We start from the raw sequence: 14,794 nt of genomic DNA on the forward strand, positions 1-14,794 counted from the left end.
CGAGGATAGGTGGGACTTCGGGAAGACATGTGGAGCTGTTTGAAGGCCTGGCGGTCATGGATGCCATGGGTCCAGGGACCGATTTTGCCGGGTAATTGAATGATTTTGAGCTCTGCTCAGGGTCGTTTCAAGCAAGGGTGTAGAAAACACACTCGGGATGCTCTGGGGAGTATCTATACTGCCAATTACTATTCTAGTTTTTGTACTCATGATAACTAAAGGTGGTGGGATAATATCATTGAAGTCTTAAGTTCTGTGTGAGGGCTGCAGCGAGACGGCAACACAACTGAGACGCGATGCGCATTTTCGTCGAGGCTGTCAGAGCATCGCAACACAAAGATGCAGGGCATCGATTGTAGAATCCCCAAGTATCTGATACTGTCCTTTGTCTTCTGCCTCTCTTTGAAGTGAGGCGACAACCCTAGGAAAACGCACGGGACAAAGCAATCTGAGACCCATCCAGAGCCATGCAAGTCTCATATTGCGAAATATTTGCGCTGCGAACGAACATGGGACGTTTCCGATGTTTCTTTCACAGACGGACGCTCGGGCATAATAAGCGAATCAGCTAGGTTGATCCTGGCCATCGAAGTCTCTCTACTCGATTTCGACCTCAAGCAGACCTGTCGGATCCCTTTTTCGAAGGACCGATGATAGTCAGTAGTTTACCCCAGGATGTTTTGTTCGACTCTAGATGCAGACTGTCAGAGTCAGCTGAAGAGGGCGAATGACCTCTATGAGTTGAATTCTGTTACGAGATAATACTGTATTGTATGATGGTAGTACAGGCCGAACATTGGACAGTTATTGATCGCCCTCCGGAAGGGGTGTCTTGAAGAGACGTCACGGAACGGCCACTTCGCAAAGATTTAATCCTGAGATGTCAACCCCGGGTCATTGCCTCGACGACTCAAACATCCAGTGTGCCTCAATGATAGACATCAACCACTGTGTGCGAATACGATGAAATCCAGCATATTTGCCATGTGAATCCAGACATCTAGAGATACCTGCAAAGCCCTATACGTGTAAGAAGACGACAGCGACGATATCAGGTATCCGGAGAAGCGACCGGCCCCTGTTGGTTCGCATCGAAGCCAATCCCCCCTGTCTCCTGCCCGCAGACGCAACCTTGGAGTCGTAGGCTCCCTGGCTGCATGACGAGCCATGCCATTCGCTCACTGGCGTTTGCCTTTCCGGTCCCACTTCTTCACTCCTCGTCTTTCTCTCGGCAGCGGGACGTTTAACCTGAATGCAAGCTGTTGCAGCTGGGACGTGATTCTCCGGGCGGCGAACCAGTAGACGCCGTAGCTCCCCTCTCCCAGCCCTACCCTGCCCAAAGTACCTAGGTAACCTACCTAAGCTCCTCCTCCAGACGAGGTATTATGTACTGTACTGTACTGTACCTTGTCTTTTTGCGCCTTGCACGCCTCGATACCTGACGGCTTAATTGGCGCGAACAAGGTCCGGGAGGAGGACATCTTAGCTGCCCATAGCAATGGAAGTCTAAGAGAGAGTTAAAAATGGTCGAAGGGCCGCGCTTTCAAGGCTCCTCCTCGGTGCTCTCCTCCTGCTGCCAGGTCACTACGGTACTCTATTAACCAGGGAATCTAAGCTCCATAATTTGCTCCCCTCCTCCTGTCAATCAAGTGACGTCCTCGGGTCTCCGGACCAAAACCTCCTGTCTATCTTCATCTCCTGCTCTGTTGTTCTGTCCTGTCCTCGTCTCGTCACTGCGCGTGCTTGGGCTGAGAGGCTCTTCAGTGTCTTTCTGTTCCCCCTTGCTCTCTGCTGGGGTGTATTCTGGCAAGACAGGACATACAGAGAAAGTGACGTCGACTAGCCAGGGGTTTTGTTCGTCTGGCTGAACTTTGCGCTACCCCAGCTCTTTCAGCTCATCTAAAAAGGCCCGTCTCTGTTCCTCGAAACGATTCCAAAGAGCAAGACACGGATTTCCAAAGTCTTGACTTACGCATAATAAACATACCTATGTACCGGTATATCACAGTACCTAGGTAGCTATACCAGGTGAGTGTTGAGCTGCAATTGCTTTCATCTGGTGTGTTTCCTTCTCTTTCCAACGAGATCGATCGCCTCAGCAGGTGCATGAGATGCTGGCTTTTTCGACTCCCTTGGACCTGGCTAGCACCAGCGGTCCTGCTCTAAGCGACAGGCCGCGCCTCTAACGCAACAAGCGGCGCATCGCAGCAGCAGCAGTGCCAGCAGTAGTGTCGAGAGCCAGGGCCAGGGCCAGGGCCAGGGCCAGGGCAGTGAACGTTACGTCAGTGAGCAGTCAAGCCGTCATAATGTCCTCCAACAAGCTCAAGCTCAACAACAACAAAATTGAGCGAAAAGAGTCGATCTTGCTATCATGATTATTGTCTATGATATGTACTTGGCTGCGTCACATCTGCACAAGCTGTCTATTTCTTTCGTATTAGGCAAATTAGCAAAGTATTGGGGCTAACTTTGGAGTCCTCGCTGTGAAACAGTTGCTCGTTGCTAGCTCCCCGGCCTTACAACTTTTTAAGTGGTTTCCCACCCGGTTGGATCCGCGAGCTCCCGGGGGGGCGTGAGGTCACAGTCACGGTCACGGTCCCGTCACCATTTTTTTCGTCTCCATATTCTCCATATTATCACCACCCACCGGCCCGTAGCTCGTGTCTTTTTTGACGCAGCTCCTCGACCAACCTACCGACATCCCTACTTCCCTCTAAACACCTCTCTCCTAGCCAGACAGTCGATTCTACAGCTTCCTGTACCTGTACCTGTCTGGGACCTATACTATTCGACATTCTACATTCTACCCTTCGACAACTCTCTATACCGGCAATCTACCTCCTCGAACATTGCTGGCCAGTCAGTCGCATTCCGTCGCTTTGCGGCTCACCTCGTTACAGCCACCATATTACGCATGCCAGTCACAGCCACCAACTCTCCCTGCCGCTACAGGTGATACAAAGACTTTCCGGGAAACCCTTGAGAAGAGAATTTCTCCCGTCTCTCCTGTCAGTCCTGGAGACGTCACGACCTTCATCAGCTTCGAGTGCGCCAGTCGCAAAAGCTGTCCTGAAGAACGGGTCCAAGTTCTTCCATTACATTTGTCTCCCACATAAATTTGATACCCAGAACAGCCCATCATGACTGTCTTCATTGCATCTTTGTAAGTATCACGCTATATTCCCTGACGCTCCAATTTGTGCTGCAAGTCCTACACGCTCCGGAGTCTTCATGCAGCGTTTGCCTGCTGGGACCCGAGGCTTGTTGGTAAGAACCGCGGAGGAAGGCGCAATCACTTTCAGCCAGGATACCTCTTTCCTTGCTTGAATATTGGAAGAGTGTTGCTAATTCGGGGTGCCACCACTTATAGGTTCCTTCCCAAAACCATCCACTTCACCCTCCCTGGCACCCCACCCCGAGGCCTTTCCCCAGACACCAACGTCGCCGAGAAAAAGGCCAGCCGTCAACCCACAAAGTCTAAGAAGCCTCCAATTGATCGACAGCCGAGCCTTTTCCAGCCGCAGTCCGACATCACCCCTCCGGACACTCCAACCGAGGAGAAGAAGGAGACCGACCCCTTCGCCAACGAGGATGGTCTGCGCATTCACTTCCCAGCCAAGGAGGAGGGTACATCGCGGACGGGCACACCCATTGACAGGGGCTCTCCAACATGGGGAGCGCGTCGAGACCAGCCCATGTCTCGAGCCAACTCGCCGCCGCCTTCCTCGCTTCTCGAACACAACAAGCAGCTGAAAGCGAAGGCTCATGAGCTCGGACGACAGGGCGTGATCCAGCCGCGATCGATTATGCGAAGCGATAGTCACGACCGAGTATTCGCCCATGCCAATTGGAAGGTTGTCAACGCCGATCAGGGCAACGGTGGACTGCGGAATGCCGCCGAGGCTGCTGCCCGGGAAGGGAAGCTGGGCGAGTATACCTGGGTGGGAACGCTAGGAATGCCAACGGACGCCCTGGAGAACACCCAGCAGAAGCAGGATATCGAGGACAGGCTTGCCACCGAGCATGACATGCTCACGGTGTTCTGCGGCGACAAGGATTTCGATGGCCACTATTCGCACTTTTGCAAGCAAATTCTATGGCCCGTCTTCCACTACCAAATCCCTGATAACCCAAAGAGCAAGGCATACGAGGACCATTCGTACAAGCATTATGTCAATGTCAACCAGGCCTTTGCCGACAAGATCATCAAGAATTGGAAGAGAGGCGATGTCATCTGGATTCACGACTACCACCTGCTGCTTGTTCCGGGAATGATCCGGAAGAAGCTGCCAGACGCAAAGATTGGCTTCTTTTTGCACGTGGCGTTTCCCTCATCTGAGGTCTTCCGGTGCTTGGCGGTCAGAGAAGAGCTTCTCCAGGGCATGCTTGGTGCAAACTTGGTCGGCTTCCAGATCCACGAGTATACACGTCACTTTTTGCAGACCTGCAGTCGGCTTTTGAGCGCCGAGGCCACAACCGACGGCCTGCAGCTTGAAGATCGATTCGTCGATGTGGTCAACTTGCCCATTGGTATCGATCCTATCAGTCTCAATGAGCACCGAGAGGAGCCTGAGGTCAAGAAATGGCTCGACATTATGAAGGAGCGCTATGCTGGCAAGAAGCTTATCGTAGCCCGCGACAAGCTCGATCATGTGCGCGGTGTCCGTCAAAAGCTTCTCTCATACGAATTGTTTTTGAACAAGAACCCACAGTGGAGAGACAAGGTCGTCCTCATTCAGGTGGCTCTCTCTACAAGCGAGAGATCCGAGCTGGACGCTACTGTTAGTGACATTGTTACGCGTGTCAACTCGTCGTGGGCCAATCTAGCCTACCAGCCTGTTGTATACCTTAAGCAGGACATCGACTACGATCAATACCTGGCTCTTCTCACCATTGCCGACGCTCTGATGATCACCAGTCAGAGAGAAGGCATGAACCTGACTTCTCACGAATACCTTTACTGTCAGGACGGCAAATATGTCAACGAGAAGAAACATGGATCCCTCATTCTGTCTGAGTTCACCGGAACATCATCTCTCTTTGGTGGCAATGAGCTTTCGGTCAATCCGTGGGATTATAGGGCCTGTGCTGATGCAATCAAGACGGCATTGGAGATGGGTAACACGGAGAAAGAGCGTCGCTGGTCCAAGCTGTATGATGCTGTCAACCACCACACTGGCTCTCACTGGTTCACTGAATTCATGTCTCGCCTCGACCGTGTTTATGATGAGCAGCATCGGCACGACCAGACTTCGGTTCCACGTCTTAGCATGCACGCGCTCACCCAACAATACAAACGCACCGAGCGCCGACTTTTCGTTCTCGATTATGAAGGAACGCTCGTGAGCTGGGGACCGGTAAATCAGATCATTCCGGTCAGCCCCCAGGTAAGTGAATATCAACCCCAAGTAGACTGCCATATTGATATGTAACTACGGAAATCCCGCGCTGTTCATCCAACTAATGCGATGACGGTACAGCGCACCCTTGATGTCCTAAATGATCTTTTGCTTGACGACCGCAATACGGTGTATGTAATGTCTGGGCGACGACCCGAGGAGTTGGATCGCCTGTTCCGCAGGGTACCGAATCTTGGCTTGATTGCGGAGAACGGATGTTTCCTAAAGGACTGTGGCAGCGACACGTGGACCACAATGGCAGACCCTGAACAGATTCGCACATGGAAGGAGAGCGTGAAGAGCATCATGACATACTACCTAGAGAGGACGCCTGGAGCTGAAATCGAAGAGCGCCGGTGCTCTCTGATCTTCCACTACAAGTCAGCCGAGGATTATGAGTCTGCGGCTCGACAGGCTTCCGATTGTGCAAGCCACATTAATGACGCATGTGAAGAACAGCGCGTGCATGCGATTCCCCTCGATGGATCCATCATCGTTGAGCCGCTCGATTGGACGAAGGAGACCGCCGCTGAGAAGATTTTCGATGATCTCCGCCAAAAGATGCACCCCGATGAGCAGCACAAAGGGCCGTTGGACTTCCTTATGGTCGTTGGAGACGGACGAGAGGATGAGAAGGTCTTCAAGTGGGCGAACTCTCTATGCCAGGAGAGTGTAGTCAAGGAAGTTGTGACTGTGAGCTTGAGCAGTAGGAACACGGAGGCCACAGCAACCCTGACCCAGGGTGTGAACGGCGTATTGATCGCTCTGCAACGCCTCGCGTCTTTGAGCTAAGCCTTTCAGAAGAGCCAACTATGGAAATCCGTCGCTCGCTCAGCAACTCGGGCTGGACGATTGTGTGTGTGTCGCCGCTCGACTCGGCATGCTTTTCTGTTTCCATCCGTTCCCGCATCATCATCATCAGTGAAGGTGTAATCCACAGAGCTCGCGCAGCTTATTTCATCACATCTCCTATATCACCGACACGAACATATCGATATTACTCTTCACCTTTCCTGTGTTTCTAAGCTTGCGCTCGCGCTCATGCGGCATTCCTCCCTTTCCCCATTTCTATTTTATTTTATAACGACGAAGCAAGGCGATTGGGCGACGAATGGATGGACATGTGCATATGTGCTTTGTTATTTTATTTTTTATTTTAATTTGAATAAGAATATGGATGGACTAGACACGAAGAGCCAGGAAAAAGTTCATCGTTGGGAAGGAAAGGGAAGGAAAGGGAAACTTCCTGATATTGCCATTAGACATAGAGTAAGCAGAGCATATCGCGCCATCACCACTCATGTATGCTATCCACACACACACCCAAAGACAAAGAAACAAGCACCGACGGGCTTTGCTGCTCGAGTCCCAGCAATGGGGAATCTTGTATGTATTGGAAGAAAGGAAGGAAAGGTATCGAGAGCAGGGAGGAAGTAGGAAGACTGGAGAATACATATTGTTTCTTCCGACTAGGCCGTTGCTGTCATTGTTACTGCTATGTTCGCCTATTAGTGACACCGTTTGGGGCTGAAACCGTGCATGGAACGAACTTACTTGAGGGTGAGTGAGGAAGCTGTCCGTATTCGGCATTGTGTTGCTAGACACGAAATGGGCGACTGTCTGTATGTTCTCACTGAGATTGAGGCGTGTGTTTAAAGGGACTGCGCTAGGATCCGAAGCCTTATGACCTGGGATCCCCGTAGGCACTGAGTTGAGTTGGCTAGTGAAGGCAAGTTGGATCGGTTTAGAGATCGTCACGTAGATGTGATCTTCGCATCAGGGCACCATCTTATTGCAGCACTCCCAAGATCCTGTGTCTGTCCATCCATCCCGTACATGCACTTACGGACCAGATCCCGTCCCGTCCACATCCCGAAGGAATCTGATTACCTACAGTACTGTGTTAGGCAGCAGGCGAATGAAAGCGGCACAGCTTTCTTTCAGGAGCGAGGATCGAACTCCCAAGTCCAGGGGTTCTTGGGGTCCTCAGCGCCGCCCGCCATGCCGTTTGCATGTCTTCGCTGGACGGAAGGCGTTAGGCGATGCGCAGCTCGACGAAAGCCGCCTGTCTGGGACAAGTCCCCCGCGGCGGACATCGCGTTGGCGGGCCCAGCAGAGCAAAGCAGAGCATACTGCGTACCTAAGTAGGTATAGGTATGACCGTATGACCATCACGATGAGCTCTTCTTGATGGCGCCTTCCTAAATGGCGCTAACAATGTCGTGCGTGGTTTGACACATTGAACTGCTAAGTAATGGGCGTTACATGGAACCTGCATCCACTTTGCTCTCCTGGAGGGAGGAGGCACGCTGGCTGGCTGGCTGGCTAGCTGACGGGTACGGTACTTTGTACGTTACCTTAAACATTAAAATAACAGAGAGAGACGGCGGGAGACTGCACGGGACTTTTATTGGGCGCATGGCCAATGAGGAGTCGGCGGGCGTACCTTCATTGGCAGGGAGTTGACTAAGACGAGAGCAACCTTGAAGACCCCCTCAGACCCCCCCGGCCCCCGGGGCGGAGACTGGCCCCCCTGCAGCCGAGGAGTTCCAAAGTTCCAAGGTTTTTGGGGCGAGTCTCGCATTGGACGGGGCGAAGGGCCTTCGGAAGGGTGAAGGGTGCGAGGTTTCGGGGAAGCCATCCATCCACTCAGCACTCAGCGGCCATCCGCCCACGCAAGCGCAAGCACAAAGCACCCTGGCTCGAGCATGGCTGCCGCTTGCTTGCTTGCTTGCTTGCTTGCTTGCAGTCCTGTCTTGTCCTTTTGCCATGTTCTGTCCTTCTGTCATGTCCTTCTGTCGTGGCTGGCTGGGGGGAGGGGAGCCGGCAGGGACGGCTGATGTTCCTTGCATGTCTCGTCTTTTGCTTTACATAGAACACCAGACACTCTACCTGCCCACAGATATACAGAAACTTGACATTCAATTTATGTCTGGCTGTAAATAAGTCAAGTCTTTGAAAAGAAAGAGAAAAAGTAATAATAAACTCGCCCCCCCTCCATTGGCATCATTCGTCTGTTCACTCGTCCGCCGTCTGTCCCGTTGCAGCACGGCATTGTATTTCAACTGGAAACTGGACGGTAGCGCTCGCAAGTTACAATTGCAATTACAATTCGCAAAGTCGATCCTGATCCCATCCCATCCCATCCCATTCCATCTCATCATCCCGTGATCCCGTGATCCCGTTTTCCGCATCAAGTCAAGTTCCAGGTTGCCCCCATTCCCCATTTCTCTCTCTCACCCATTTCCCTCGCGCCCTGCTGCCCTCCTTCACTCCATCCTTTCCCCCTCACTCTCGCGGCTGGTTTCTGCATATGGTGCTTTGCCCCGTGTTGTTCCAATCCGGGCCCCCAGTCGAGCCAGTCTCGTCAACTAATACCTACCTACCTACCGGTACTTCCTCCCTACCTAGTAATCATACCAAGAGAGCCTAGGTAATTGCGGATCTGGACCCGGGACCTTCCAGGGTTCCAAGGTTGCTTTGCTCTGTAATCAGGCCGACCTGTCTGTGTCTTTGTCTTAGTCTTACTCTTACTCTTACTGTTACGCATATCTATCTATCAATCTATTATCGACTCGTCCATCTTTTTCCCCTTGGTCGTTCCACCCTCGGCACAGCAACTTCACAACAACATCATCATCACGCAACCCTTTCATCCGAAGAAAAGCCCTCACCTCAACAACTGCCGACTTACTTGTCTCGCCTCTTCCCCGTCTCCATCTTTCCCGAACAGGTGCTGTTCTCCGATAAGATTAGCGACCGCCGGCGCCGTCTCACGCTAGCATCGATTCGGATAAGGAGTGACGTGGGCATCCCGGGCGGGCGACTCAAGTCCCAGGAATCTCAGAAGTCCCAGGGCAAAAAGGGCAAAAAAAAGAACTACTATGCAGTAGTGCCAAAAGGTTGTTAACGGATAATACTGCCCACCAGCGTGTCAGCATAACATAACCTGGGCTCCAAAGTACAGGCGTGGTGGCAGTGCAGCAGCAGCAGGTACTTTTGTCATTCAAAAGAACCTTTCGGAGGAGGCAGAGAGAGAAGCGAGCAACAGAAGGACCTCCTGGCGCCAACGAAAGTACCTCGCATTAGATCTCCAGAGTGCCGCCGAGTCAATCCATCAATCAGCCTGCAAAAAGCCTGCAAAAGGGCTGCCAAAGCCACCACCACCACCGCCCTCATCCCCCATCCCATTGATCCATTGCTCCATTCCTCCATTGCTCCATTGATGATCAGACAAGAGAGACATACACGCAAATCCCGAGAAATCTTCGAGATTCCCTGGAAAATCCAGTTCTTTTCTTTTTCCTTTCTCGACGCAAACGAGGCAATCTTTTCTCTCAATCCATTTCAATTAAAATAAAGGACCCATTCACACACACCCGCTTACACCGATTTACATCTGCGAATCCGGAGTATCCACTATCCACCCAAGGGCGACCGAGCGAGCAATTATTCGATTTCATCGATCAATGGAGGAGGTAGTGACCATCACCAAGGCCCCCGCGGTGACGGTGGCAACAACAACGACAATAGCAACAACACCGTCACCCACGAGTGATGCTGCTGCTGCCGCCGCCGCCGCCCGCCGCAAGTATGCCGCCGAGGACGACTGGAAGCGCCACCGCGAGACCATCAGCACGCTGTACAAGCAGAAGCGCCTCAAGGACGTCATGTCCTTCATGGAGCGCGAGCACGGCTTCTTCGCCACGGAGCGCATGTACAAGGCTCGCTTCAAGGAGTGGGGCGTCGGCAAGAACGTCACCGCCGTCGAAGTCCAGCACCTCATGCAGAAGCTCGAGCAGGGCAAGACCAAGAACGAGGTCCTCGCCGCCTCCGACCGCGTCGACGTCTCCCGCATCCAGCGCTACGTCAAGAGGAAGCCCGCCGGCCTGAGGAAGCTGAGGCAGCAGCAGCAGCACCAGGACAGCCTCCACGCCCACCACCCGCTCGATGTCTTGAGGGCGCTGGCCCAGGAGGAGCCCAAGAGACGCTGTCCGCCGTATGACCCCGTTAGACGCATCATGCACCCCCGGCCGATCATCATGCGTGCACCCGAACAGCTCGAGCTGCCCGACGAGATCCTCCGGCAACTGCGGACGTTTATGGATGGCTGCTACGGACCGGGCGTGCCGGCGAACCTGCGACAATTAGACGGTGATTTCCAGTGGCTTATTGGACGAGATGAGCTGATGCTCGACTTTGTGCTCAAGTTCCGACTAGCACACAACCTGATTGACGAAGGATACACACGACAGGGATTCCAGGCGCTGAATCTCTGCTTCGACCGACTGCGACTGTTCCTCCAGGAAGGCCGGCCCATTCTACTCCTCTACATCCTGTCCGCGGCGCTCGAGGCGTCCGAGAGCTTCGGCCGGCCCGAGGTGCTGCAGATGCTCTTCCGCCACATGACCGCCCTCGCCGAGAACACGCTGGGCAAGTCACATCCAACCTCCGAGATTGCGCGGCGGCTGGGCGCCCTCGATCGACGCGAGCAAGCACAGATGCTCAAGCTGACGAGGAGGTTTGCCGAAGGGCAGTTCGCGGGCGACGACAAGAGCAAGGAAGGGTCGACGTCGCCAGGCGGCGTGCCGCCCAACGAGCCGGCGTTCAGCATCTACTCGCGGACGCTGGAGATCTCCTCGATCGGGCTCAAGACGGACGCGGCGCTCGACGGGTTCCGGGCGATGCTGGCCGACCTCGCGATCGCGTCGTGCGAGACGCTCGCGTTCTGGGTGCAGATGCGCATCGCCATCGCGCTGTACGACCTCAACCGGCACCAGGAGGTGGAGGACTTTCTGGAGAAGCAGTACCCGGCGGCGTTCGACCTGGGCCGCAAGGCGCCGGACCGCGTGACGCTCATGCTCAAGTGCTTCATCGTGCGGGCGAGCCTCAAGGTCCAGGACGGCGAGTGGGCCGCCGCCGAGAAGCTCATGGGCGAGGCCACCAGCTTGGCGGACCTGACGTGGGGCCACGAGGACGTCGTCACCAAGAAGATGAAGACGAAGCTGGGCGATCTGGTGCAGGAGCGCCTGAGGATGCAGCCTTGCTATTGATCACGATCACAGATTGGAAATTTTTTTAAATTTTCTAAATTTTCTTTTTTTTTTTGGTAATCTCAATTGCATTATTTGTTACGATGGGATGGAGGTGTATTGTCTTTTTCACTCTTCCCACTCAGGTGGTGAAGCATTCTGGCGCGAAAAGGAGTACTATGACCAGGCTGGTCTTCCACACATTCTGGGCAACGCCGTATTAGCTGGCGGGTGGGCGGTTCAAGCGCTTGCATTTCGGGAAGCACTTGGGCGTGGACACATCTTCCATCAAGGGAATTTGTGAATGTCTTTTTCGCGGTTATCTACTCCCATCTGTGTACTCTATTGCACGCCAACCTTGGTCTGGAAAGAGGTCGGATTCGAAGATTGTGATACTTAAGGCAGTCAGGAACGGCGTTTGTGTACTGAATGAATCTACGGTTTGAAGGCTATGTTACATCCATATGTTGTTTTGAGTGCATCAAAGTTGTCTTCTCCTGAATCCTCTCACGTCGTGTTAGTAAGATGAATCAGTCTCTTGCCGACCATATCGGCTCTACTTGCTCTTTTGAGTAACACCGACAAATGGTTGTCATTTGCCCTGGAAAATACCTCGTAAACTGTCACAAAGATTGCAGAATTACATCTTCCTCGTGATAAGCCGTAAATGCCATCTTATCCTAGTGCTGACCCGACAGGCGGGAATGGGCATGCACCGCGGTGCCTGGAAGGATGGGTTTCCTACAGTAAGTAGGCTATCCGAGAGGCGGCCAATGACGACTTCTCCAGCAGTTTTGGATTTTTAAGACTACGTGAAGATTTTACGACTGCCCGTAACCCCGCCATCCGGAAATCGGAGGATCCCCCACTAAGGTGGCCTTGTTAGACCCTTCACCAAGAGAGCCGACTAACTAGACTAACTTTTTGGACTCGGTTGGCGACTCTGGCGGTTTCTTTACTATCGGCTTGACATACTCCGTGCTCTTACTGCAGACCCTCTCTTCACCGTATATCTATTTGTGATCGCCAGGGTGACCCAATTGGCCTTGTGTCGAGTCTTCTGTTCGTTCTCTAGGAAGCCTTACTGCGGTGAGCACATCGACACTCCTCCCTCCCCATCGCACCGAATACAACACAGTCAAGATGCCGTCCTTCCCGCCGCCGCCGACAAACACCATCGACTGGGCCAACATTGGCTTCCGCATGCGTGAAGGTAAGTCCACGATCGTCCTTTGTGGACCATCTTCTCCAGCAGGCCCCAGGACTCTACGACAGTGACTCACCATGCCTCCTCTCCCACAGTCAATGGCCACATCGAGTCGCACTACTCGGTCAAGACGGGCAAGTGGACGCCCCTGACCTTCGTCACCGACCCCTTCATCCGCATCCACGGCATGGCGCCGGCCCTCAACTACGGCCAGCAGGCGTACGAGGGCCTCAAGGCCTTCCGCGCGCCGGGCGACCAGGCCATCACCATCTTCCGGCCGGACCGCAACGCCGCGCGCATGCAGCACTCGGCCGAGTACATCTCGTGCCCGCCGGTGCCCGAGGCGCTCTTCGTCGACGCCGTGCGCGCCGCCGTCTCCCTCAACGCCGAGTTCGTCCCGCCCCACGACACCGGCGCCGCCATGTACATCCGCCCGCAGATCTACGGCTCCAGCGCGCAGCTCGGCCTCAGCCCGCCCGAGGAGTACACCTTCTGCGTCTACGTCCTGCCCACCGGCGTCTACCACGGCGTGCACCCCGTGCGCGGGCTGATCCTCGACGAGTTCGACCGCGCGGCCCCCAACGGCACGGGCAGCGCAAAGGTCGGCGGCAACTACGCGCCCGTGCTGCGCTGGAGCGAGAGGGCGCGCAACGAGGGCTACGGCATCACGCTGCACCTCGACAGCGCGCGGCACGAGGAGATTGACGAGTTCAGCACGAGCGGCTTCATTGGCGCGCTGGTGGACGGCGACGACGTCACGCTCGTGGTGCCGAGCTCCAAGAGCGTCATCAAGAGCGTCACGAGCGAGAGCATACAGGAGATTGGACGGAGCTTTGGCTGGAAGGTGGAGAGCAGGACGGTAAGTATCCTAGGGCGGTGAGACGGCGCGGTTTTCCCCACAGGCATACTAATTTCTACTCCCATTCACAGATCAAGTACTCGGAGCTCGTCAACTTCCAAGAAGTCATGGCCGCCGGCACCGCCGCCGCCCTCGTGCCCATCCGCTCCATCACGCGCCGCCTCGCCGCGTCCGACCCGCAGTCGCTGTCCAGCAGCGTCAAGCAGCACGCGCGCCTCAGCTTCAAGGACGGCGAGGAGACGGTCACGTACGTGGCCGACGGCGACGAGGAGCCCGGGCCGCTGTGCATCAAGCTGCTGTCGCAGCTCAAGGGCATCCAGAACGGCAAGGTCGAGGACAAGTTCGGCTGGAACTTCAAGGTCAGCGCGGAGGACGGCAAGAAGGCTGCGGGCGCGCCTGCGAATGGCAATGGCAATGGGCAGAATGGCGAGCCCAATGTTGACCAGTTGGATTGAGGGCTTGGTCGCTACGGCGGATTTGTGTAAAAGGTTTCTCGAAAAGTGAAGAGGCAAAATCCTCGATTTATCTTCCCTGGTCTGTTGGCGCCACGGGTGTAGGTCCAAAATAGGATATACAAAAGCACTTATCAATTCTACCATGGTCTTTACCACCTAGGTACTTCTTTGATTCTTTAGGCCGCATTGTGCTGCTTGAAATATTTTGGTACTTCTGGAATGGCCGATGACCTTAGCTCATCAAGTACGCCGACTCATCAGTGTCTATAGTCGTCATCTTTCCTAATATATCATTGATAGTATTCTGAAAACACGGTGAGAACATCAAGGAGAGCAGCATGACGAACATTGATCGGCATGTGAAGCTGCAGGTGCCCCTCCAGCTCGGTATTTGCCGGGTATGAGACCCTGCAACGGGCGACAGTGCCCCTCTGCCAGATGCTAGCTAATTGTTAAGCTGTGTTATTTTACTGGACATAGGCCAGGTACATAATGGTCTCAGGTAAAACGCTTTCTTATAGGACAATTCAATGTCAGTCCCAGGATCCATCCAATCTCCATGATGAGATAAGGATGCAGGCAAACCATTGTCAACCACCCCTTCGTCCACGTTCTCAGCCAGGAGGCCTCCATGTCTTGCATTGCAAAGTGAAGTGTCTCGAGCATATCGAAGACGATATGCAGCGGTCGACTTGAACCGATTTTCAGGTAGTCTTACGAGGCTTGAGATGAAGAGAAGATTGAACAAGAAGACTTCACAGGATGCGACTTACACCAAGGGATGCGGCTCCAGGGGAAACACGCGGCATTACAAGTTTAGCTCGAGGCATTTGGTGCACTGC

At 54.0% G+C, this 14,794-nt stretch overlaps 3 protein-coding genes across 3 annotated transcripts; all 3 read left to right on the forward strand.

Annotated features, from left to right (window-relative positions):
- Nucleotides 1–3,140: 3,140 nt before the first annotated feature.
- UCRPA7_7357 (putative glycosyltransferase family 20 protein) lies at nucleotides 3,141–6,191 on the forward strand (the record flags this gene model as incomplete). Its single annotated transcript, XM_007919889.1, has 3 exons — nucleotides 3,141–3,163; nucleotides 3,371–5,387; nucleotides 5,481–6,191. The coding sequence occupies 3 exons, from the start codon at nucleotides 3,141–3,143 to the stop codon at nucleotides 6,189–6,191; spliced, it is 2,751 nt and encodes a 916-aa protein (XP_007918080.1).
- Nucleotides 6,192–9,868: 3,677 nt separating this feature from the next.
- Nucleotides 9,869–11,452, forward strand: UCRPA7_7358 (hypothetical protein; the record flags this gene model as incomplete). Its single annotated transcript, XM_007919890.1, has 1 exon — nucleotides 9,869–11,452. The coding sequence occupies one exon, from the start codon at nucleotides 9,869–9,871 to the stop codon at nucleotides 11,450–11,452; it is 1,584 nt and encodes a 527-aa protein (XP_007918081.1).
- Nucleotides 11,453–12,574: 1,122 nt separating this feature from the next.
- Nucleotides 12,575–13,952, forward strand: UCRPA7_7359 (putative branched-chain-amino-acid aminotransferase 1 protein; the record flags this gene model as incomplete). The annotated part of the gene is made up of 3 exons (XM_007919891.1): nucleotides 12,575–12,644; nucleotides 12,734–13,497; nucleotides 13,569–13,952. 3 exons carry the CDS (start codon nucleotides 12,575–12,577, stop codon nucleotides 13,950–13,952), a joined length of 1,218 nt encoding a protein of 405 aa, XP_007918082.1.
- Nucleotides 13,953–14,794: the final 842 nt, after the last annotated feature.

Source organism: Phaeoacremonium minimum, assembly GCF_000392275.1.
Source record: "Phaeoacremonium minimum UCRPA7 unplaced genomic scaffold PA7_03_scaffold_518, whole genome shotgun sequence".
Lineage (NCBI taxonomy): Eukaryota > Fungi > Ascomycota > Sordariomycetes > Togniniales > Togniniaceae > Phaeoacremonium > Phaeoacremonium minimum.